General features: G+C 44.2%; 1 protein-coding gene across 1 annotated transcript; it reads right to left on the minus strand.

Moving 5' to 3' along the window:
- Window positions 1–1,892: 1,892 nt before the first annotated feature.
- On the minus strand, window positions 1,893–7,252 carry LOC128338616 (arylacetamide deacetylase-like 3). Its single transcript, XM_053281338.1, has 4 exons — window positions 7,241–7,252; window positions 5,946–6,162; window positions 4,706–4,769; window positions 1,893–2,673 (listed from the first exon to the last, which is right to left on the minus strand). Exons 1-4 carry the CDS (start codon window positions 7,250–7,252, stop codon window positions 1,893–1,895), a joined length of 1,074 nt encoding a protein of 357 aa, XP_053137313.1.
- Window positions 7,253–25,531: the final 18,279 nt, after the last annotated feature.

Here is a 25,531-nt window from a genome sequence, read left to right on the forward strand (position 1 = left end):
TTGGTCTAGTCACTTTCACCTTAACTTACCTCGGGCTATTGTGGGGATCTGTGCTTCAGAGGAAGGACGGACTACCAATGTCTTATATTTATACAAAAGTTATAAATTATAATATGCCATTTCCTTCTAGTTGCTTCTCCTGTTGAAGGTTGGCTATTTGATCTTTTGACACTGCATCTCTAAATAGTGACGCAGTGCTTCTACCATGGTTTTTCAACCATGATGTTTTCCTTCTTCCTGCCCTCCTCCTGCCCTCAGCCTTTCCTTGCAATATTAATTGCAGAATACGATATCCCTGATGTCTCATCACATGCCCCAAATATTCCAGTTTCCTTTCTTTTATTATTCTTAAAATTCCCATATTTTTATTCATTCTTCGCAGAACTTCTAAATTGGTGACTCTATCTACATGCCATTACAAGTCATAAATCAAATTTAGTTGAGTTGAGTCGTGTTTTGTTCAGTTTTATCCCTGCAGCATAAAATGTGCAGTCATTTAATGAATAATGTATCAAAAGAATCTACTCCCTTGCTAAATACAACACATTGGTCCGAGTTCTGCCCTCAAAGCAAAAGAAAACAAGTTTGCTCTCTCTTCCATGTGATAGCCCTTCAGATCTTTATTTGCAGGTGCTTTATGTTCTTTGAAATTCATTGTATGAATGCTGGGTTTTTTTGTTTTTAAAAAACACATTGATGTTCATTGCCTTTAATTCTTTAATATTCGATAGAAAGATGGGATACAAGCCAACCAAACAAACAAACAAAAAATTATGAGGATAATACCACATACAACTTTTTAAAAAGGCAGTCAAGATGCATTTGTTCACCCAGGCTTTTAATTAGATATTGTTCTAAGTGTGTTTTAATCATGTAAAGTTTTAAATTTTAATTGTTGAAATGTGTTAATCTTTTTATTGGGTGGTTTGTTTGTTTTTTAATTGTCTTGTAAACCGCCCGGAGAACTTGCATTCAGGCTGGTATAAAAATGTGTCAAATAAATAAATAAGATAAACAAACAATATAAATAAATAAATAATATAAATAAATAAATAAATAATATGAATGAATGTATGAATGAATGTATAATATTAATAATATAAATAACATAAATGGTAGTTGTGAGGGGAAGGCTTTTTAAGCTACTCTGCCGAGGATGAGGCTCCAGGATCTAGGACCCAAGGAAACTGGGTGCCATTGCACATGGGCCAGAAGCAGACCCAAAATAATAAAGTGTCAAGATCCCAGGCAGTAATCAAGGGAAACGACCAGAAGCTTAGGCGTGTCCTTTTCAACGGAGAATCATTGCCTGGACTGAAAGCAAACTTTGATGCCAGGGCTGTCTAACCTGCCTGGACACAGCCGTAGTACTGCAGCCCTAGAGGGTGCTCAGGGCGGTTTACACAGAGAAATAACAAATAAATCAGATGGCTCCCTGTCCCCAAAGGACTCACAATCTAAAAAAAAATAAGACAGACACCAGCAACAGCCACTGGAGGGATGCTGTGCTGGGGGTGGATAGGGCCAGTTACTCTCCCCCTGCTAAATAAAAGAGAATCACCATGTTAAAAGGTGCCTCTTTGCCAAGTTAGCAGGCAAACCAGGGAATGGGTGCAGGAGCTTGGCATCTGGGGTCCCCCAGTCGGAGATGGCTCACCCTGAGCGTCTTACCATGCATGAAATAATAATGTAACAAATAAGCAAAACCATTTTGTTGATTTGTGGGCATTGGGATTAGAGGTTCATTTGTGGATCAACTTCCTGCTCCTCACCAATTTTATTTTACTTTTTGGTGTGGATACACCAGCCATGATTATTGCCTCTTTAGACTTGGTGGGATCTGCTGTTTTTGTGGATTGGTTGATCTTGAGTCTGTTGATCTTCCTCTTTTTTCACAGGCTTTTTATGTATTCTACAACTTTGTTCAGAATCTGTTTTGCAGATGGAAGGCAAAGGAATCCATAGCCAAATGAAATGGCTGATCCATGGATGCCATCCTCAATGTGGAACCATTTTACTGGCACGCCATTATCTTCCAGCCGTCTCTTGTACAACAATCCATCGTCTCTAAGGACGTCAAACTCACAGGTCATAATGCATGTCTGGGGCATCTTGGAGATGATAGCATCCTCAGCAAGAAGTGGTGAAAAAGTTTCCTCAAAAACGTGTTTCATGTCTTCATATACTTTAGGCTTAAATTTACGCAAGGCAGGATCTTGGGGTTTGTATCCTCTAACCTTGAATTCTTCAGGAATGAGGTCTGCATTCACCCATTTCTTGTACTTCAGTCGTATATCCTCAGGAACATGGCAGTTATTCAAGACATCGTACACAATGGATGTATTCTTGTTGAGAAAAAGGCAGCAGAAAAAGATAAGAAGATCGCCCCACAGAATTGGTACTCTGCAGTTCTGTTGATATGAAGGCAAACTGAAGTCAATTGCCTGCAGTCCTGGATAGATCAAGATTTGTGCATGTACTTTGGGGAGCTCTCCTCTGTCCACCAGTAACTGGCAAATGCGTGTTGCAAAATTTGCTCCACAGCTATCCCCAGTAAGAATAATACGGGAAGGATCAACAGAATAGTCTTCTAAATTCTTCATTAAGTGCACGGTGGCCTTGAGACATTCAGCATATTGGTTTGGATAAGGGTTCTCTGGACCCAAGCCGTACCTACAAAAAACAAACATGTGATCATTTCACTTGATTAAATGTCTGAAGAGTTTGTTTCCTCTTTGCAACAGTTACGTGAAAGTGGAGTATTGTTTTAAATGCTCGGCATACAGCCGGAGTCACAATCCGCACAGACAGAATCTTCTCCCACCTCAACTAAGATAGAGGCCTCCTTCAGAGACCCCTACATTCAGATAGGTATTTGTGTATGCTAAATAGGCAGAAGGCCAAAGAAGTAATCGTGCAACACCTTTTAGATCTAGAGCTTTGGTTTAATTTGAGTCAGATACCCACTTCTGTAAGATATCAAATGAGACGGATGGGAGAGCCAAAGCCTCTTGCTGATTTACACTCACACATTCCAATTATCTCTGGGCTTTTACCAGAGCAAGATTTAATGCCCTCCCCCATAATCCTTCTGGGAGGCGGATATCATGAAATTCCCATTCCACCATGTTTGTGCCCCTGTGGTGCAGGGAAAATTGAGCTGATAACACATGTACTTTTATATTGCAGATTTTATTCCAGTTTAAGTCATGGTTTGATCTCCCCTTTTCTATTAGAACTTCTGGGTGACTCCATTGATTTTTATGGATCACTGCTTCTAGCAGATTATAAGTTTCAGGTAACTTACAAGGTAGCCAAGTTTTGCTTTTAGCCTCTAGGTTAATGGTTAATGATTTGTATTCAGCTTGATTTATTAATTACTGTCAAATATGACAGTAATGTAGGCCATAATAAAGAAAATCTGAAATCTATGTACATGTACATTTATTATTTATTTAGCAAATTTATTGACCGCCTGACTTCCTTAGATTCAGTTTACATAAATTAAAAGAACAGCAAAGACGAGAAGAAGGGGGGGAGGGGGAAGAAAGGAAAGGGAAAAAAGAACATAAGAACAGCCCTACTGGATCGGGCCCAAGGCCCAACTAGTCTAGCATCATTTTTCACACAGTGGTCCACCAGATGCCACTGGAAGCCTACAGCAGAAGTTGAGGATGCCCTCTCTCCCGCCTACTCCCCTGCCACTGGTACTCAGAGGCATCCTGCCTGAGGCTGGAGGTGGCCTGTAGCCCTCCGTCTAGTAGCCCTTGATAGACCTCTCCTCCATGAAGTGATCCAAACCCTTCTTCAAGCCATCCAGGTTGTTGGCTGCCACCACATCTTGTGGCAGAGAATTCCACAAGTTGGTTATGCGCTGTGTGAAAAAGTACTTCTGTTTGCTGGTCCTAAATTTCCCAGCAATCCATTTCATGGGATGACCCCTGGTTCTAGTGTTATGTGAGAGGGAGAAGAAAATGAAAAAGACCCCTCCCCCAAACACACATGTTAAAAACTAAAAACCTGGCAAAATAGATAGTTTTTCACGAGCTTCTTAAAAGATAGAAGGGAGGGGGCCTTACGAATCTCAGGAGGCAGAGTGTTCCATAAGGAGGGGGCTGCCACAGAGAAGGCCCTCCCAGGAGCCGGGGCCCCACGGACCTCCCCTGGGCCCAGAACTCTGAGAAGGCCCACTAGAGACGACCTCATAGGGTGGGTCAAAGTTGCATGGGAGAGGCGGACCTAAAGGTACACAGGCGCCTTGTACATGTAGAAGGAAACAGGTTTTTTTTAACTGACATGTCCTTACTGTCCTTTAGTCACCAGACATAATCGCTCAAAGATCTTGGGTGTGGAGGTTTAAGACCAAGGACTTAATTCAGCTTTTCTGTGGAGGACAGAGTGTCCTGCTAGGCAGCAAAAAATAGGCAGGTTTTTGGACTAAAGTATGGTACGTCAATGGGTTATCTTTCTGGAAGGTACTGGGTGGATTAGCCCCTTATTCCTTACTTTCACTCTGTTTCCATCAAATTCAAAATCAGGTCTGACCATTTCCAATTTCTAGGTTGAAATTTGGAGCTCTTCCCTAAACGTTATCAAAATGTCTGAGCCAAATTTCATTTTAGCTCTGAATTCGATGTTTTAGGATGTTTTAGGGGTAGCCTTATGGGGCAATAACAGCAATAATTGCATGGTGATTGGCACTTACCCGATGGACACGACCACTGAATCGGTTTCCTTGGCAATATATCGGCATATTCTCTCATAGGCATCTGAAAGTGAGTGTTTGTTAGTCACGATGTATTCAGGATCAGATAAATGCCATACCTTGTTAACTGATGGTAGGAGGCAATAGGCTTACCTGCCTATAGACAGCAATTAAGCATAATTAGGAACATAGGAAGCTGCCATATACTGAGTCAGACCATTGGTCCATCTAGCTCAGCATCGTCTACCCAGACTGGCAGCGGCTTCTCCAAGCTTGCAGGCAGGATTCTCTCTCAGCCCTATCTTGGAGATGCTGCCAGGGAGGGAACTTGGAACCTTCTGCTCTTCCCAGAGCGGCCCCATCCCCTGAGGGGAATATCTTACAGTGCTCACACTTCTAGACTCCCATTCACATGCAACCAGGGTGGACCCTGCTTAGCTAAGGGGACGAGTCATGCTTTCTACCACAAGACCAGCTCTCCTCTCCAAGCAACCAGGCTGATGTTGCTTCATCAAATCCAGTTGGGCATAATACACTACTTACGGAAGATATGGGGGTTGAGATAAACAATTGGATGCAACATACAAGTGCCAGCTTTATTGAAAGTTATGCAGCGTGGATAACTGATATGCAGATTCTGATATGAGAAGGCAGATCTGGCCATGCCTTAGTCACATCATGGCTGGATTACTGCAATGCGCTTTCCATGGGGCTGCCCTTGAATAATATTTGGAAACTTCATTTGGTGCAGAATGCAGCTGCAGGGTTCTCTCTGGAACTGCTTGCTCAGAGTATATTACAACTTTTTTGAAAGAGCTGCACCAGCTGCCAGTTTGTTTCCAGATCCAATATCAAAGTGCTGGTTATTACCTTTAAAGCCCTTAACAGTTTGGGTCCCGGATAACTGAAGGACCACAAGCTCCCAAGGGGTTCTGCCCACCCAACAAAGTTGTCAGAGGGGCCTTGGCTCTGTGTGCTGACATTGAGAGAGGCTAAATTGACATGCACGAGGCACAGGGCCTTCTCTGTTGTTGCCCCCAGACACTGGAATTCTCTCCCAGTGAATGTCCACTCTGTGACATCTGTGGCTGCTTTTAAAAAACAACTAAAGACCTTCTTATTTGTTCAGGCTTTTACCCCTTGGGGGCTGCCGGGGTCTCTCGGCTTTTCTGCTTCTATTTGCTCTTTGTATGGTTGGGGTGTTTTTTGTTGTTTTATGGTTTTTATAGTATATACTTACCAATGCTTCCAAAAGTACCAGCCCCTCCATGGAAGAAAAGGACAGCTTTCCTTTGCCTGGCAGTTGATTTTTTACGTTGATAAACCCTCACTGGCACCTCATCAAAGAGTTGGTTCTGGATGAGAAGTGATGAATCCCTGAACGGTGGGAATCCATCTGTTGTGAATCGTACAAATCCTAGCAAGCTGCTTAGTCCTAGTTTCTTGAAAATATATCCCTGTTGGGGGAAAAAGAAAGAATTCATTTTTGGAGCTCATCTCAGACCTGCATGACTTGTATGTCAGAAGCTAAATATGCAAAGTTAGCATAGGAGCTAATGACTCATGGAAATAATGAAGAGCAAAAACATCGATGACATGGACATTCGTGTAATAAGAACATAAGAACAGCCGTGCTGGATCAGGCCCAAGGCCATCTAGTCTAGCATCCTGCTTCACACAGTGGCCCACCAGATGCTGTTGGAAGCCTAAAGACAGGAGTTGAGGGCATGCCCTCTCTCCTGCTTTTGCTCCCCTGCAACTAGTACTCAGAGGCATCCTGCCGCTGAAGCTGGAGGTGGCCTTTAGCCCTCCAACTAGTAGCTGATGACAGACCTCTCCTCCATGAAGTGATTGAAACCCCTCTTAAAGCCATCCCGGTTGTTGGCTGTCACCACATCTTATGGCAGAAAATTCCACAAGTTGATTATGCATTGTGTGAAAAAGTACCTCCGTGTGTTGGTCCTAAATTTCCTGGCAATCAATTTCATGGGGTGACCCCTGGTTCTAGTGTGAAGTGAGAGGGAGAAGAATTTATCTCTCTCCACTTTCTCCACACCATGCTTGATTTTACAAACCTCTATCATGACTCCCCATAGTCGTCATTTTTCTAAACTAAATAGCTCCAGGTGTTGTAGCCTCTGTTGCCAGATTTGGCTTTTTTTAAGCCAACTAGCCTTGCCTCATAAGAAGCCCTTCCCAGTTCTACAATGTCCTTTTTTAGATGTGGTGACCAAAATTGTTTGTAGTACTCCAGGTGTGGCCGCACCATAGTTTTGTATAAGGGCATTATAATATTAGCTGTTTTATTTTCAATCCCCTTCCCTAGCATGGAATTGGTCTTTTTCACAGCTGCCGCACATTGAGTCGACGCTTTCAACGAGCTGTCCACCATGACCCCAAGATCCCTCTCCTGGTCAGTCACCGACAGCTCAGATCCCAACAATGTATACTTGAAGTTGGGGTTTTTCGTCCCAATGTGCATCACTTTACACTTGCCAACTTTGGACTGCATTTGCCATTTTGTTGCCCACTCACCCAATTTGGCATTGATAGGGAAATGACAGAAGAGACGGACAAAGAGGAGTGAATCAGGGATGTATTCTATCACCTGCATTATTCAAAATGTATTCTGAAGCAATATTTACCAAAGCACTTTTTGAACAACAAGGTTATTCTTTTTGAACAACAAAGGTTATTATCACTTTTTGAAGAACAACGTGGTTATTATAATCAATATTCATTATGCAGATGATACTGTTGTGCTAGCAGAGAACATAACCAATCTGCAAAATATTTTGGAATGCATAAACCAAGTCAGTAGAATATGGGTTGAGAATGAATTTGAGAAATAGCAAGTGCATGATCATCAGCAATGGAACTCCCATTGCAACAAACCCAACACCTAACAACACTCAAATTGAAAGAGTTTCGCATACTTGGGGAAATTGTTAATTGAACATCATGACAATACACAAGAAATAAACACCAGGATTGAAATGGCAAGAGTGGCTTTTGTAAAAATGAAATATCTGCTTTGTAATAGGGATTTCGGTATAGAACTGAAAATTTGTATAGTGAGGTGTTACATCTTGCTCTAGAGTCTTGGTCTAGAGTCTTGCTCTATGGAATGGAAGCTTGGACACTTAAAAAACAAAATATGAACAAATTAGAATCTTTCGAGCTCTGGATATATCAACGCATATTAAGAATATAAAGGGGAGATAGAATGACCAACGAGGAAGTTTTGAGAAGAAAGGCAAACGAGAGAAAGCTAATTAACATAATTAAGAGAAGAAAGCTTGAATACCTTGGCCGTGTCATTAATTAGAGGGGGAAAATACTCCTTACTGCAGTGAATCATACAGGGAAAGATTAAAGAAGCATAGGAAGACAAAGAACATCCTGGCTGAAAAATCCTGACCACATTTTAGAGCAGCGGCTTCCAAAGTCAGAATAGCCTGAATGATAGCTAACATCCGGCAGGAGGAGGAGGAGGAGGAGGGGTGAAGGAGAAGGAGAAGGAGAAGGAGCTGCTTTATACCAAGTCAGACCTTTCATCCATCTAGCTCAGTATTGTCTACAGACTGGCAGCATCTTCTCGAAGGTTTCAGGCAGGAATATATCTCAGCCCTATCTGGAGATGCCACCAGAGAGTGAAACTGGGACCTTCTGCATGCCAAGCATGCACAAAGATATGAAGCTGCCTACTGAGTCAGGCCCTTGGTCCATCTAGCTCAGTATTGTCTACACAGACTGGCAGCAGCTTCTCCAAGGTTTCAGGCAGGAGTCCCTCCCAGCCCTACCTGGAGTTCCTGCAAGGGACTGAACCTTCTGCATGCCAAGCAGATGCTCTACCACTGAGTTGCCACCCCATTCCCCTAAGGGGAATGCAGACAGTGCTCACATGTAGTCACTCATCCAAATGCAGACCAGACCAGACCCTATTAGCAGAGGATACTATTGATGCTTGCTTTCGTAAGGGCAGCCCTCCTCGTTACCAGCTGGTCTTACTACCTTGGGCTGCAAAAACACAACGGTGTGTGCCCAGTTCCTCGTGGATGGATTGCAGTTGTCTCGACAGGTCATACATTCTGCTGTCTGGATGTGTCTCCAAGCCTCCCACTCAAAGAGATGTATTGCCTTCAAGCTGAGAAACAAGTTGACTCTAGTCACTTACCAGCCTTAGGGCCAAGCAAGATGTAACTTTAAATATCATTTGTCCTTTTTGTAAAAAATTTTAAAAGCAGCCATGGGCTCCCCCATTTAAATTAGGACCATAGCATGCGGAGAACGAAGAGCTGGTCCTGTGGTAGCAAGAATGAATGGTCTCCTTTGCTAAGTAGAGTCTGCCCTGGTTTACACTTGGATGGAAGTCAACATGTGTGAGCACTGGAAGATATTCCCCTTTGGGGATGGGCCATCGCTCAGTGGAAGAACACCTGCCTGCTTGCATGCAGAAGGTTCCAAGTCCCCTCCCTGGCAGCATCTCCAAGACAGGGCTGAGAGAGACTCCTGCCTGCAACTCTGAGAGAAGCTGCTCCCAGTCTGTGTAGACAAGACTGTGGTCTGACTCGGTAGAAGTCAATGGTCTGACTCACTCTGGCCAATGGTCAGACCCAATGGTCTGACTCAGGAGAAGGCAGTCTTCCTGTGGTCTGACTCAGTAGAAGGCAGCTTCCCGTGTGCTCCATTTTCTTGACAAGCATCACACACACACACATCCCTGCTATTTGGTCAGGAGGGAAGTTGCCTTTGGCCAGGGGTGCCATATGTCCTCATTTGATGAGGGAAAGAGGGATGTCCTTGAGGGGACCCCTGCCTGGCAACCTGGCCCATATTTGCCTGCCTCCACATGTGAACCACCTGGAAGACCTTTGGGCCAGCGGCCAGACCAAGAAAGAGAGCTGGCACATGGGCTTGGACAGCTTTGTGCCAGTAGCTCCCTACTGCATGGAGGAGGAGGAGGCCCTAGGTAGACTTAGGAACATAGGAAGCTGCCATATCCTGAGTCAAATCATTGGTCTAACTAGCTCAGTATTGTCTTCACAGACTGGCAGCAGCTTCTCCAAGGTTGCAGGCAGGAATCTCTCTCAGCTCTATCTTGGAGAAGCTGCCAGGAAGGGAACTTGGAACCTCCTGCTCTTCCCAGAGCGGCTCCATCCCCTGAGGGGAAGATCTTCCAGATACTTCTAGTTTCCCATTCATATGCAACCAGGATGGACCCTGCTTAGCTAGGGGTACAAGTCATGCTTGCGACCACAAGACCCGCTCTCCTCTCTGTTGACCTCTGTTGCTCTAGTGCCACCCAGTACTCTACCCACTTGGCTACCCACTTGGCTTTGAAAGGTGTCTTTGCCCATTTAACAGGAGTGACTAATTCCCTGCCCCAAAAGGCCTCACAATCTAAACAGAAACATAAGGGAGACATCAGCCTCTGGAAAGGATGCTGTGCTGTGGTGCCCAATAGGAGCAGTAGCTCTCCACTTGCTAAATAGAATTACTTTACAAGGGACCTTTCCAGTTACACACTACAACAGCAGTAGTTTACTTAGTCTTGGCAGGATCGTCTTGAAACCATAAAGAAAGGCTGTTGCGCAAAGCCACCAGCGGGGGGGTCCGTCTTTTCTAGCTTGCACAGAGCTCCTACAATGGGAAAATACAGCTTTCTTTTTTACAACGTTGTAACACTGTAACGAAAAGATAAAACGCCGAAGAAGGCTTCGGAAATGTGAACGGTACCTTGCTGACAGCACAGGGACTGCAATGTCGAAACACAGGCAGTACAGAAGCACACTTAGCAGACACATAGTGACACTCTATAATCTGGAAAGTGCCTAGGTGACTTGTCAAGTCACTAGCTTTCTACCTCCTCCAATAATTCAAGAAGGCTCTCCTCCCCCCCCGCTTTTTAAAGTGCAACATGGATATTGTTGCATTACATCTGCTTTCACCCTGTCTTTTCTCCTTCCTTCCTTCTTTCCTTCCTTAACTGTTCTCTGTTAATTCTTTTAAATGTGAGTCTTTCAAACTGAGTCTTTCAAACTGAAGTTCTTTGAAGATCCAAGACTTTGGTTAAAGAGATCCACCTTGCACAAAAAAGCACAAAGCCTGCTGGGTTTGAACAAAGGTACATCCAGATGTGCTCCTTGAAGTGCAGACCAGTCGTTGGCTTTCCACATGCAGAATTGCAAAGTTCTTTCCACAGAGTTCTTTCCTCTGGGGACTGACGCTCAGTGGTAGAGCATCCATTTTGTGTGCAGTAGGTCCTGGGCTCAATCCTTGGCAGCACCTAAATTGATAGTCCAATTTACCTCGTTCTAAACGCTTCCCTCTCCCTCACAGAGTGGGTTCCCAAATTTTATAGATCACAAAAACTTACCAAAATGAATATTGAAAAGAAGGTCACTTGGTAGAGGCGGAGCTTTAGTGGCTGTTCAATTCCGGGAGGCAGGACCGCTTTGGTATATTGAATGACAGCAGAGAACAGAAATACAGCCGGGAAGCAGAAAATGGTAACAAAAATGCATGCTAGAAATTTCAAAAAGGACACCATTCCTCTTTCTCTAAGGACCCAACCACAAGTTTGAGTCTGGAGTTGGCTAGATAATCCTTGTGGGATGGATGTTTATCCTGTGTGGCTCTGTGTGAAGCTCCTAAACGGTCCAGACAGAAACAGTGCTGCCATATCACTCCCTCACTCTATATATACATTATAAGGATGCACTATTAAGCATTGCCTCTGTCTCCGCCCACAATGGAAACACCCACATGAAGATGAAGCATCAGCCCAGGTAGAACAGGTATGTAGAAGAATCACATTACAACTATCAGAAAAGGAGCAGACCTGGAGTTATAGAATATGGGTAGGAAGGGGGACTTTCCTTTGAAATAATAAAATTACTATTATTTTAATAATAATAAAATATTTGAATATTTAGTCCAGCTCTTGCTACCACAATTTAGGAGATTTTTGACCCTTGAGCGATTGAATGTTCTCCCTTTGGCAGTACTTGATGGTAAATTCAAACAACTTCCTTATGATCAGTGCCGTTGCCCCTGTGGTTCAGGGGATATAGAGTCTATCACCCATGTTGTTCTTTATTGCCAGTTTTATAAGGACACTCGCATCAAATTTATTGCTCCTATCTAAGCCATTTATCCTGGTCACACAGAGCAATTTTATTTGGAAATTATGCTGACCAATTTTAAACCTGTAATTTCAGGAAATGTGGCAAAGTTCTGTTTCGTGGCACTAAGCTCTGTAAAGACTGTATTAGTAATTTGAAGTTTGATTTTGTAAACTGAAATTTCTCGAATTTTCTTATTAATGCTATTAATTGTTATTGTTTGTTAATCTGGTCTGTGACCACAATAAACTTACTACTACTACTAAAATAATATTCAGACAGACTGCAACTCAATCTACACTTCAGATGTTTGATTTTCATTATTATGCATATTTCTGATGGCCACTGAAGGTTGGATTAAATGTCAGACTCTCTCCTTTGGCTGTAAGCAATCTCATTTGGTAACGGCAGCAGAAACCTCTCCATACAGTCCAGTTGCTTCTCTTGAACACGCTGTTCACTTGTACTTTGTAACAATGGAGCAAAGCATCTATTTATTTTGATTTGATTTGTATATAGCCTTGCTTCCATAAATTGGAACTCAAGGTGGTGTACAATAAAAACAGGCAATTAAAAATGACAAATAATTTAAAAAGCAATAACCAAACCAACCATTTATAGACAACAGTGCACTATTTATTTATTGAATACTGCACCCCGTTCTCTACAGTTCTTTATTTACCTGAATGCAAGACTAGTTTTGGTATTTACCTGAATACAAGAGCAAGTTAGAAATTGTGTGTGGGGGGATCTCTTGATTTCAGATTCCTGTTCCTTTTTGGGTTAATACAGGTATAATCTGTATTTTAAGGAGGTCATCTTGAATTCAGAATTGCCTTCTATTTGGGTAAATATGAGATAGATAGATAGATAGATAGATAGATAGATAGATAGATAGATAGATAGATAGATAGATAGATAGATAGATCTCCCAACTGGCTTTCACATTAGCAAAGCAGATCAAAGCAGAAAACATCAATGAATGAAAATTTAAGATAAAATAAAATTATTTTTTAAAACCCAGCATAGTTCACAACTTCTGTATTTCAATCTCTGTGTATCAGAAGGGGAGCATGGCTAATGAAAAAAGATATCCACCCAAATTCAGAAAAAAATGCAGAAGAGCAACTTGGAAAGGAACCAAAAACTATCCTTAAAATATTAAACTAAAGAACGTTTTCACCTTGAAATCTGTGAAACCAACTCCTAATTTGGATGGCTAGAGCGAGAAATTTTGCTATCTTTAATGTGGTAGCCTAGCTAATATCATTCAGTGGAAAAGCTACTAGAAACTTTGATACATTTCCATGAAACGTTTCAAGCAGAGTTATACATTTCTACCTAGAACCTTACTAGAATAAAGGGCAGGACATCAGAACATGGGCTCCAGATGCAACCTGATTTAAATCCCAGAGAGCCCAATGCAGTAAGACAACAGGTGCGGAAGAACCTCACCACCTTGTCAGCGTCTCTCACCCATGACATCTCCATCCAAGAAAAAGCACAGAGCAAGACTTGTTAGGTGAGCACAACTTAGCCTAAGAACATAAAGAGACCAATTGTCCAATATCCTGTTTCCCACAATGGCCCACCAGATGCCTCTGGAAAGCATATGAAAAGACAACTGAGGAGAACAGGGCCTTCTTGGTTCTGGAACTCCCAGCCACTGGTATTCATTGATATTCTGAATATGGACATTAACCGTCATGGCTAATATCGATTGAGAGACCCATCCTCCAGCATGGATTGGTCTAATCCATGGGTGAGCAACGTCGACGCTCCAGCTGTTGTTGAACATCATCGCCAGCACAACCCTGTTCTAATCTCCTTTTCAGACCATCAAAACCAGCGACTCAATTTGTAGCAATGAATATGGGCTGTTGGTGAGCCATCCTGCCCTGGAAATTTATACTTCATCTGGTGAAATTCATACTTCAAAACTGTGGTATGTTTTTTGGAGGTAGAGACCACAGACACTGATCCGAACATTTTTTAAAAATATCCAAATATTATATATGAATCTTTTAATATAATAGTATAACACTGTATGATTGGGGGGAAAGTCCCACTATGCAAGATACAATCTATATGTCTCAATATCTAAATCAATATATAATCTATATATCTCAACAATATAGCTATGTCTCAATAAAACTAATACAAAATGATCATTGAGAGAGTATCTGTGTCCAACTAGAAATTCCAGCTGTGAAAAAAGTTAATGCAATCTTGAGCCGCATTAATATGTCTAGATTGTGAAACGTCTGCACTGGTTAGACCTCCTGGCTAACATCCTGTGCAGCCTTACAAGGGAAAAGCAAGAGATCTGTCCTCACAAGGAGTGACTAAACTAAGCGCACCCATGGTTCACTTTTCAGGGCTGGGTGGGTGGAAGGGGAGAGGGAAGCCATTTTTGCTTCACTTTTCTTTCTCTGCAAAAGTCCTCTTCATGTCCGGGATGTACGACTGCCAGGAGATGACAATGCTATCATAGCTGACAATAACTAGAAGTGTTAGCACTTCTAGTTATTAGCACTTCTAGTTAGTATTCCCCTAAGGGGATGGAGCCACTCTAGGAAAAGCAGAAGGTTTCCAGTACCCTCCCTGGCTTCTCCAAGATAGGGCTGAGAGAGATTTCTGCCTGCAACCTGGGAGAAGCTGCTGCCAGTCTGTGAAGACAATGCTAAGCTAGATAGACCAATGGTCTGACTCAGTATATGGCAGCTTCCAATGTTCCTAATAATGGTCAAACAGAAGATGCACTCAATAATTGGACTGGGCCAGCAGTATTACATAATAGCTGTAACAATGCAATACAGGTGAGCCGTCAATGAGATTAATAAGTGAACACTATGCACATTAGGAAGGGAATGACTATATGGTGACCTCCTGATTCTCTTCATGCATAATTGCTGTGGTGCCTCTCCCACTGCATGATATAATTGTGGTCTATTGATGATGTAGTTGGTGACACCACCTATTTGCAGTGTCACTCTGAATGTCCCTCCCTCCATCATCTGACAGTGAAATGTGGCTAACTTTGGTGCTACTGAAAGATCTTTTGAAGAATTTGATGTGTGAGTTTTAAAGTTATCCTCTCTACTGTTCAAAATAAAGAAATAAAAGGTAGTTCTAAGTGGAGTCAATGGAGCCCACTCTCCACCTAACATGGTGACATTTACCTAGAATTCACCCATCTGTTATAAATTTGGCTCGTATCTGACTGTCAACAGATGGGTTACAAAGGGGCAATGCCATTATGAGACAGCATGCCAGGGTGCTTTCCAGGCTAGCTGCAAAACAGCAGCAAAATGCCTCCGTTCAGGCAAGTCACATTCAAAACATAAACAGCAGGGGGAGCAGTCTCACGGAAACTAACAACCCGAAAAAACAGCAACGTCCTTACACCGGATATACAACATCCTAGCTCTATATTGCAGCAATTAAATTCGAAACAAGGCCTTGAAAATGTGAACAGCACCCTGCTGTCCATGTAGGAACTGCAGTGTCACAGCACAAGAAGTGCGGAAGCACACTTCCGATCAGCAAAAGAATACCCCTAGGACCGCCTCCCATGTGCTGTGAATCTGATTTGTATTCTGTTGTCACCACAAGAGTCTCAAAAGGGGTGTTGTCTATACGTTGAGTGACCACCTTCTAGAAACAAGATGGCAGATCAGGAAACAAGACTTGATTGGGGTCCCCTAGGACCACCTCCCGTGTGCTGTGAATTTGAACTGTATCAAACTGTGAACATAAATCTTGGGTGGGGCAGGCATATGCACACACATAGGCCACCTTCACGCATAACGCCAAACCAGAGGCAAACAAGCCAGAGGTTCCATTTTGTGGTCGTCGGAATGTGTGCAACCGTGGTGTTGTCAAAAACGCAACCCAAGGTTTTTGAGCTGAAACAGTCATCTGGACCTTTAGTTTATAATGAGTTTCGCTACTCCAACTTGAGGTTTGAAGGTGGCGTTGTGTCACCCAAATTCTGCCACCGTAACCTGCGTTTTATGCTGCAGCTGCTGCCAGAACCATAGGGGGTGGCTCAGACCAGCCCAGAGATGCACCAGCTCTCTGTCCACTGGCCTTGTCTCCGAGCACTTGCCCCACCCTGCTGTCTCCACACTCCTCCAGCCCTTGCCCAGCAACAGGGACGCCATGTTGCCACATCCCAAGTTTCAAAGCATGTCATGGGGGGATGCCTGTTTTCCACTGTGTCTCATGTCCCCCCCCCCACTTTGCTAATCTGCAGAAAAAGGGGATGGCAAGACGGGCACTTTCTCACAAATCTAGGGATGAAGAAATATTCACACAAGTACATGGAGTCCTGGTAGAACCATAAACTGGGCAACCAGGTTGTTTCTCAAATAAGTTTCTCAACCCCTGCTAACTTGACAGAGAAGCACCTTTTAATGTGGCGATTCTCTTTATTGAGCAGGGGGAGATTCAGGGCAGAAGCCCGGTGTGTAAAGCCTCCAGAGGAAGAGGAAGAGACTGCTCTGCCCTGACTAAAACAAACAGATGAAGCCAAAAACAGCAGCTAGTGAAAAATCTCATCCTTAAATGGACAGAGCAGGCGCGGAGCCTAGCCACCAGCGGCCTGTGTGCAGCTGTGGCAGCGGCCCCGCTCACCCCTCCCCCCACGTCAGACCTCAGATGTGGGGCTAGCCATGTCCCTGCATCTGACGTGAGACACAGATGGAGTCAAATTCCCGAAGGGGCCACACGGCCACTTTGGGAGCTAAACGAAGGCTGGAGCTGCATTTGCAGTGCAGCCAGGAGCAGATCTTCCCTGCCTTTTAGGGAATAGCCAATGCAGCGGCCATTTGGGAGCAAAACCAGCACCCCTGTGTGTGATGTCAGACTTGTGTGTGAGGGCCACAAGGTGCAGCCCCTGATTGGGTGCAGCCCGGGTTCTTTGGACCCGTTCGCCCAATAGTAGCTCCGCCCCTGGTGTATAATAAGCATTATATATATCTTCATGAGATACCTGTACCTTTGGAAGAACAACAGTCTACTGTGGTAATTTATGGATTTATATATTCTTATTAGAATGGGGTTTTTACTACATGAGATGCTGGGCTATTTTAACCAGTTTTAAATGTTGGTTCTGTGTGGGATTTGGAGTATAATATATGCATGATATTAGTCTCCATTGTGAATACTTTATATTCATATTTTGTTCTATAGTAGGAACACTTGCCTGCAGAAAGAAGACCTTTGTTTTGGGTCGGAACCCGTTGGGAGTTTTTAGCAAGATAACAAGATACAGTTGAGTATTGACTCTGGATATATTATTCTTCAACAAAAAGAAGATTATTTTGGATTTTTCCCCATCTACATTGGGAAACCTTCAGCACATTCAACTTCTTCCAAATTCTATAGAGACAATTTTTGTGTCATTGTGTATGTGATTGTGATTCTTACAATTGAGTAATTAACTCCCTAACTGGGCTGTGTCCCTTGGTTATATATTAATTGTAATTAAAGGATAGATAGATAGATAGATAGATAGATAGATAGATAGATAGATAGATAGATAGATAGATTCAAACATTATGTTCTACTCTTGTACAATGACTGTACAGTCTACACAGGTATAGATCTGTACACAGGTACCATCATATCTTAACTGCATTATCTTCATATCTTCATATATATCACATATATCTTCATATATCATATTTATGTCTTCATACCTTCATATCATATGAAGATATATACATATCTTCATTATCTTCATAGCTTACCATCACATCTTCATTGTAATTAAAGGATATATTATATATTTCCCCACACACATTCAACTCGCGTATGAGTGTACAGTGTACACAGGTACAGATCTGTACACAGGTACCCTCAATCGGATGTTATGTTGAACACAGGTACAGCAGTATCTGCGTTCCTATCTGCATCATGCATTCGAAGGACCACTTTCAGGTCCACTTTCAAAATGAACACAGGCACAGTCATTCACACAAACACATGTTCGAGTGCACAGACATCTGTACAGAAAGCATAATGTTGAGTCAGGCTCTTATCATCCTAAGCGACTGAGAAGCTTGTGTTTCTCAGTTGTGTGTGTGTTGCAAGCAAGCCTTTGTATCCAGAAGGAACTTCTACTAAATTAAACAGGGTTTATTCCCATGGACGCCTGCTCTCCTCACAAACCCCCTTATTGCGCTAAGCACCTCAAAGTGTTGGACCTGGGTAGCTTTTCCTCCTACCTTGCTTCCACACAATCACTTCCACACAATTGGAAACTGGAAGCACACACAGCTCCCATACCTGGGCAGAACACAGTTTTTGATTGTGTGAATGACCTCATACTGGTTTTTGTTTGTTTGTTTGTTTGTTTGTTTTTTACACTTGTTTGGCACCAGATAGGAGTCAAATATCCAGTCTTCCTCAGAATCACTTCAACGCTACTGGAATGTTTTGTCCTGTCAACAAGGAAGTCATCTTAGCATTCCTGAATGCACAGCAGCACACTGATTGTTACTTACTACTGTCCATTATGTACCTGTCAAACTATTTATCAATGATAATTGATGCACAGTTGATATGATCGTAATCAAAGGTGCAATGCCTGAGGAATCACTCTTGCAAAAGCCCAACTGTATGAGATGATCACAAGTGAAGTCCTGGCGTATCTGTCCACGTTGCCGCCTCCTCCTATAAAGAATCTGATCATCATAGTTCCATGTGATTGATTCTTTGATCCTAATAGGCAGATTCTGTCATGGTCATCCCACTTCAGGGGGCAGAGTGGCCACCTTTGCCCAACTGTGCTGCCTTGGCCATTTCATCAGATTATTCTCATTATTGAGGAAAGATCATTCATTCATTCATTCACTCACTCACTCACTGCCTGATATTACCTGATCTTATCTCTTGAACTTAACGCCTGTAAGATAACTGTAAGATATTCCCCCTAGGGGATTATCATTATTTACAAAATTTATATCCAAAATTTATGGGCTGGATGAGGGATAACAAACTGAGACTGAATCCAGATAAGACGGAGGTGTGGGGTCGAAACTCAAGAGACAATTTTGATCTGCCTGTTCTGGGTGGGGTCACACTTCCCCAGAAGGAACAGGTACGCAGTCTGGGGGTGCTTCTGGATCCAAGTCTCTCCTTGGTGTCCCAGGTTCAGACAGCAGCCAGAAGTGCCTTCTATCAGCTTCGGCTGATACGCGGCTGCATCCGTTTCTTGAGTTAGAAGACCTCAAAACTGTGGTACATCTGCTGGTAACCTCCAGACTGGATCACTGCAATGCGCTCCATGTGGGGCTGCCCTTGTACATAGTCCGGAAACTACAGTTGATCCAGAATGCAGCATCCAGGTTGGTCTCTGGGTCATCCAGGAGAGACCATATGACTCCTGTATTAAAGCAGTTACACTGACTGCCAATATGTTTCCGGGCAAAATACAAAGTGCTAGTTATAACTTATAAAGCCCTAAACGGTTCAGGCCCTGGGTATTTAAGAGAACGTCTTCTTCGTCATGAACCCCACCGCCCATTGAGGTCATCTGAGGGGGTCTGTCTCCAGTTACCGCCAGCTCGTCTGGTGGCCTCACGGAGACGGGCCTTCTTGATTGCTGCCCCAAGATTGTGGAATGCACTCCCTGCTGAGATACGGTCCTCCCCATCTCTGACTATTTTTTTGAAACATCTGAAGACCCATCTCTTCACCCAAGCTTTTTCAGCTTTTTTAAATTTGTAGGTTTCAATTTGCTGTTTTAAATTGTTAAACTGTTTTAACTTCTTATATTTTTAAATTGTTTTTATGTCATTGTTAACCGCCTAGAGACGAAAGTTTGGGCGGTATATAAGCAAAATACATTTAAAAATAAAACAGATAGCCAGTGCAACTGAAACAGAAACAGCAGGAGAGATGGTCTGAAGTGTAGCACAAGGGGAAGGGGATATTTACAAAAGTATTCTCCTCACACTGGGACTGAAACTTAACGACAGTTTGAGGTAATTCTCACGATCAGCGGAAAGTGGGCTAAGGCAGCTTAGCCCACTTTCCATGAACCGTGGAAACCACTGGGCTCACAGGCAAGCCCAGTTTCCCCAAAGCGGACAACCCACTTAAATACCTCTCCCCTTAGCAAACGCTCCGCTAACCTGGGTTTTCCAATCGTGTATTGCCGCCGCGCGGCTCCACGCCATGGCAATACACGAGGAGACCCATGTCCGGAGGCTGCAAGCAGAGGCTGGTTCTCTCCAGCATCCTGGAACTTCTGGTAGCCATGTGGCCCCCGATCCCCACAGCCCGCACCAGCTCCTTGATGGAGCTGGCAGCCTTGATCGTCTGCTGGGACAGCGGGTTAAGCCTGGCTCTCCTGGCAGAACCCCCTCTGGTGGGTCTCACTGATCATGAGACTCGCCTCTTTCTCTCCCTTCACTAAATATAAGAGGGTTTAAAAAAAAATTAAAAGATGGCCAGAGGGCCACTGCGAGGTTCGCCTTTTCCTGGTGGGGCAGCTCATTCATTGTTTATTGAACATCTGTCCACTCCACCTTTTCAGCTAAAGTAGTACCTGCAAAGGTTTGCATAGCAAAAGGAAGAAGAAGATGGTTTCCATTCCTGCCCCCAAAAGGTCCCCAATAAAAGCCGGGAGCCCAGTAGCAGTCAGTGGGGAGACTTGAGCTGAAGAGCAGCAATGGCTGTCCCTCTAATTCTTAAAGGGAAAGGGAAAGTGTGCCCTTGAGTCGGTGTCGACTCCTGGCGCCCACAGAGCCCTGTAGTTGTCTTTGGTAGAATACAGGAGGGGTTGACCATTTCCTCCTCCCACACAGTATGAGATGATGCCTTTTCAGCATCTTCCTATATTGCTGCTGCCTGGTATAGCACCAGCAGGCAGGGGCATAGCATGGTGGGAGTGGGCCCAGAGACAAGATTTTAAAACTCTCACCCCCTCACTGAAGCTCAGCTCATGAAGTAAAGCAATCTTAAATGAGGCTGAATAGTGGTAAAAAAAAGCAGAGTAATATATAATTTAATTGCAAAGCAGGGGCATAACTATAATAGGGTATATTCAATATATCCTATGTGCCACAACAGAACATCATCCTAAATTATTTTTTTAAAGGTTTTGTAAATTGTGGACGACGCAAGTCATTTAATGGTACTAGAGAAAGACATGCTGTTCTGGTAGCTCCCGGTCTTAACACTCACATCAATTTTGAAGGATGAATACATCGTAAGGAAGCCTGGGTGGGTGTGCGGCTGGGGGAGTCAGTCATGTGACTTGCCTCGGGGGGGGGGCAAGGCAGTGGGCTCCCAGACAACTGTCTCCCCTTGCCCTGTTATAGTTATGCCCCTGCCAGCAGGGATACGAACCATCAACCTTCTGCTTGTTAGTCAAGCATTTCTCTGCTGTGCCACTTAAGGCGGCCACTAATTATTGGGAAACCTTAATTGAAGGAGGAGGTAGAAGTGCAGTAATGTTGTTTTAATTGTTCAGATTTTAGTGTTTTACTTTTGATTTTTGAATTATTATATTTTGTTTGGGGTTTGTTAACTGCCCAGAGCCGTTGGATTGGGCGGTGTAGAAATGTAATAAATAAATAGAAAACAAATAATACTAGTGATCCGGCACAGAGCATCTGCACCCCTAGTTCATCCTCCCCGCCTTCACACACACACCCCCCCCCCGACGTCCGTTCTCCTTCTCCCAGGCCGTTTCCCCCCGGTGGTGCTTTCTCTTGCTGGCCGGCCTGGCTGGCACTTTGCCTCCCTCCCCACCGGCAGCGTTTTCTCTTGGCAGCTGGCACTTTCTTTCTCCGGCCAGCCGGCTGCCACCACCATTTTCTTCCCTGTCCCCATCTGCTATCCCCCAGGCAGCTGCTCACAAACTCTCACGAGAGCTGCCACGCATGGGATTACCCACGGGTACATCTAGGAGAATTATATATAAAGAAGATATGAACAACATGACCAACACTGGAATGACAAGGAGGATTTATCATAGGTGCAGTCATAACATTCTACTGATTATATGTTGCAGGTAGATTGATGTGGCATTGCAAGGCCTTAATTGAGTTATGTACTAAGCTACTCAGTGAGCCTCTTCACTTGAGTCACGACAGACTTCATTAGCACTTACTAAATCATTTACATGTTATCATTTTTTTTTTACATGTTATCAGAACATAAACAGGTCTAAGAGTTCCTCTGCTGTTTCCCGTGGGAGCACCATGGCACAAACTACAATCCCTTGATTGCTTCAGTATTAAAGAAACAGAAAGGTGATTGTGCAATTGCACAAAAACCCAAGCAATTAAAAAAAAATCATATGGAGAGAGGGTTTATTTGACCAAGTTCGCTTTTATGTAAAGCTTTTGTACTTTGTGTTTTGCTGGTCAAATGACCGTAACAATAAAGATTTGAGATTTGATTTGATATAGAGAGGGGCTTTTGATATGAACATATCCCTGAACTGTGGGGTAAGCCTTCCACACCACATGTCATTGAGAACAGTTTGCAGGCTTGCTGGTAAATTCAGTTCACTGGGCTTCCTTGCAGTAAACGTCGAAGGGAGCGGGGTGGTCTGTTGCCTTGCAGTAAGCAAATGTTAAAGATGAAACTGCCAGTCAACTGATAAAGCAAATAGGGTTGCGCAGAAATAAATGATTCAGTGCAATGGGCTTCCTCTTAAGTAAGTGACCAGATCCACGCTTGCCCCCAAAGCAGAACGCAAAAGGAAGCAAGAGTGGAAGAGGCACTGCCTCCACACCATGCAACAGCCGAGCTGGGCGGGCCGGTGAGGGAGCAGCCCACTGGGAGCGGAGCGGGGCCTCCATCTTGTTGCAACCTCACTGCCAAGCTGCCAGTGCCGGGCGCTCTCCCTGCCATAACATTCAAAGGCCTCCGGGGAGCCGCTGAGCGCCACTGGCCTTTTCGTTTTGTTTCTGCTGCTGTTTTGCTGGCTGGTCACTATCCCACTCGCGGCCACCTCCCCCCCCCTCCTTTGGGCGTTGAAAGAGGGACGCCACTGTCCGGCCGCCACTCGTCTGGCTCCTTCGCCACAGCGAGGGAGCAGAAAAGATCTTATTAGAAACATTTCATGCATGGAAAAGGGCTTTCATGAATGGAAAGGGGCTCTTGGGGCTCTAGAAAAAAATTCGACAAATCGTCACACTGTGATTTGAACGGTCCACACGACACTACATTGCAACACAGCAACAACAGGGAAAGCCTCCTAAAACAGAAAAATACAGCTACTCTCCTGCAACACAATCACGACATATAGGGCTAAAGGGCATCAATAAAATCCAGAACCGGGCATCGGAAATATGAACAGCATCCTGCTGATAGTGCAGCAACCTCAAGGTCAAAACATGGGCAATATGGAAGCTGTTGTCTCCAGGGTGATTTCCAGACTGCGGGATGAAGTGGTGTAAAATCCCATGGCTTTTACCCTGACATTTTGAAGCCACTGTGGGATGTAATGCCTCTTCCTCCCCAGGAGAGAGTGAGAGGAGGGGACTCTCCTAGGGCAACACCTGGGGCTTTTTTGTTTAGAAAAAATGACGACTGTGGGAAGACATGAGAGAGGTCTATAAAATCATGCATGGTGTGGAGAAAGTGGACAGAGAGACATTCTTCTCCCTCTCACAGAATACTAGAACCAAGGGTCATCTCATAAAATTGATTGCCAGGAAATTGAGGACCAGCAAACAGAAGGACTTCTTCAAACGACGCATAACAAACTCGTGGAATTCTCTGCCACGAGATGTGGTGACAGCCAGCAACCTGGATGGCTTTAAGAAGGGTTTGGATAACTTCATGGAAGAGAGATCTATCAACGGCTACTAGCTGGAGGGCTAAAGGCCACCTCCAGCCTCAAAGGCAGGATGCCTCTGAGTATCAGTTGCAGGGGAGCAACAGCAGCAGGAGAGAGGGCATGCCCTCAACACCTGCCTGTAGGCTTCTCAGAGGCATCTGGTGGGCCACTGTGTGAAACAGGATGCTGGACTAGATGGGCCTCCTTGGGCCTGATCCAGCAGGGCTGTTCTTATGACACACCTCCACAAGCCCCACATGTGAGACAAATTGGAGGGAAGATTGCAAAGCTGGGGAGTTGCAGTGGGGTGGCAAGGGGAGAAGGGAAGAGAGAGAGAACAAAAGAGAGGCGAGGGGCAAAACATCCCCTCAATGAAGCTGGCAAATTGGGGAGGAAGATTGCCGACAAAGCTGGGGAGATGAGGTAAAGTGGGCCTCAACTTGGGTCTACCTGGTCCTATTCCTGCACTCTAACCACTACACCATGGAATGACTGAAACACCTTTTCATACCAAACTGGGTGCTCACCACTAGGTTATTTTGGGTTTTAACAGACCTGCCCTATACCTACCAGTTGTGACCAGGGAAACCTAGCTAACTATGGAGAACAGTATGAGGTGTGCAAAAAGAAGCACCTCACACTGATGGTCAATCTGATGGCAGGTGGTGGTGGGGGGATTCCTTCCATGCTGTTCCACAGGGAGGGAGGGGGTGCTACTGGGTCAAGAGCTCCAACAGCTCACATGCTCTGCCCTCTTGGGCCCCTAGCCAGCCCAGCTTGCCCTCACTTCATGCTTCAGTGGCGGCCAGGCAGGGCAGATCTGCTGTGCCCAATTCATTCTTGAGCAAACGTTCCTACCACTCCTTTAGGAGGATTAGGAAGGATTTCCCATCACCTCCAATTTCCTTGATCCGGATTCCACAGCACTTTATCGGGATTACGTAGCATTACATTGGAACATGATTGCACAACACTGGGATGGCACGTGGACCATAAACGTTCCGTACCCGAATCAGGCGTTTGTGTAATTGTAATTGTATTTACGGTCATTAGACCAAACAGGGAATCAGGCCTTTTTGGGCAATTTGTATACAAAATAAATCACCCGATTGCAACTTCTGAAAGTTTTGTTTACAAAACACCCAGATTTCGGCTGCGAAAGATTTGTCGTTCCGGACCTATATTTTGTGGCAATCTCTGTGTAGTCTCAATTTTATGTTGGGCATCTGTTTGAGTTTCCCGTCTTCAGAGCAGGGAACGAAAGCATGGGCCGATCTGCTGACAATTGTCTCCTTTTCCCCATTTGGCTGTTTTGGCTCTTGCCACTCCTGACTGACCACACATTGGCCAAGGGAAAGGTTGAAGAAGGGGCAAGGGTGGGTGGGAGGGAGGGAGTTCAAGGAGGGATTCATTCTGATTTAAAGAGGCAGCAGCCACCATTCTGCCTTGTTCTGCCTCATTGGATGGGGGTGAGATTTGCTTTGCTTTGCTTTGCTTTGCTTTGCTTTGCTTTGCTTTGCTTTGCTTTGCTTTGCTTTGCTTTGCTTGCCAGCATGCCATGCCATTGCACCTATGGCCTTCTGAAAACCAGGCTGCTGAGCAGAGGCATATCTAGGGAAAATAGCGCCTAGGGCAAGCACTGGCCAAACATTGCGCCCCCTGGCCAAACATCTGACACCCATCATTCAGATGACTTTACCATAATATCAGCTCAAAAATACAAATCAAGCTCGTTAATCTTTTAATATTTCAAAAACTATTTAGCAGTGGAAATAGCCAGACCAAAAAATGCTGGAAAACTACAAATTTATGTATGCTGGGGCTCATGAAATACCCAAATACTATGTGGAGGTGTACTTGAAAAACTAAACAGAAGTGCCTCTACTATGC

The sequence above is a fragment of the Hemicordylus capensis genome, chromosome 16, assembly GCF_027244095.1.
Source record: "Hemicordylus capensis ecotype Gifberg chromosome 16, rHemCap1.1.pri, whole genome shotgun sequence".
NCBI lineage: Eukaryota > Metazoa > Chordata > Lepidosauria > Squamata > Cordylidae > Hemicordylus > Hemicordylus capensis.

Coding starts and splice junctions, on each gene's coding strand:
- LOC128338616 (XM_053281338.1), bottom strand. Junction 4,770..5,945: donor TGGTACTTTTGGAAGCATTG/GTAAGTATATAC, acceptor ACTCACTTTCAG/ATGCCTATGAGAGAATATGC. Junction 2,674..4,705: donor TCAGTGGTCGTGTCCATCGG/GTAAGTGCCAAT, acceptor TGTTTTTTGTAG/GTACGGCTTGGGTCCAGAGA.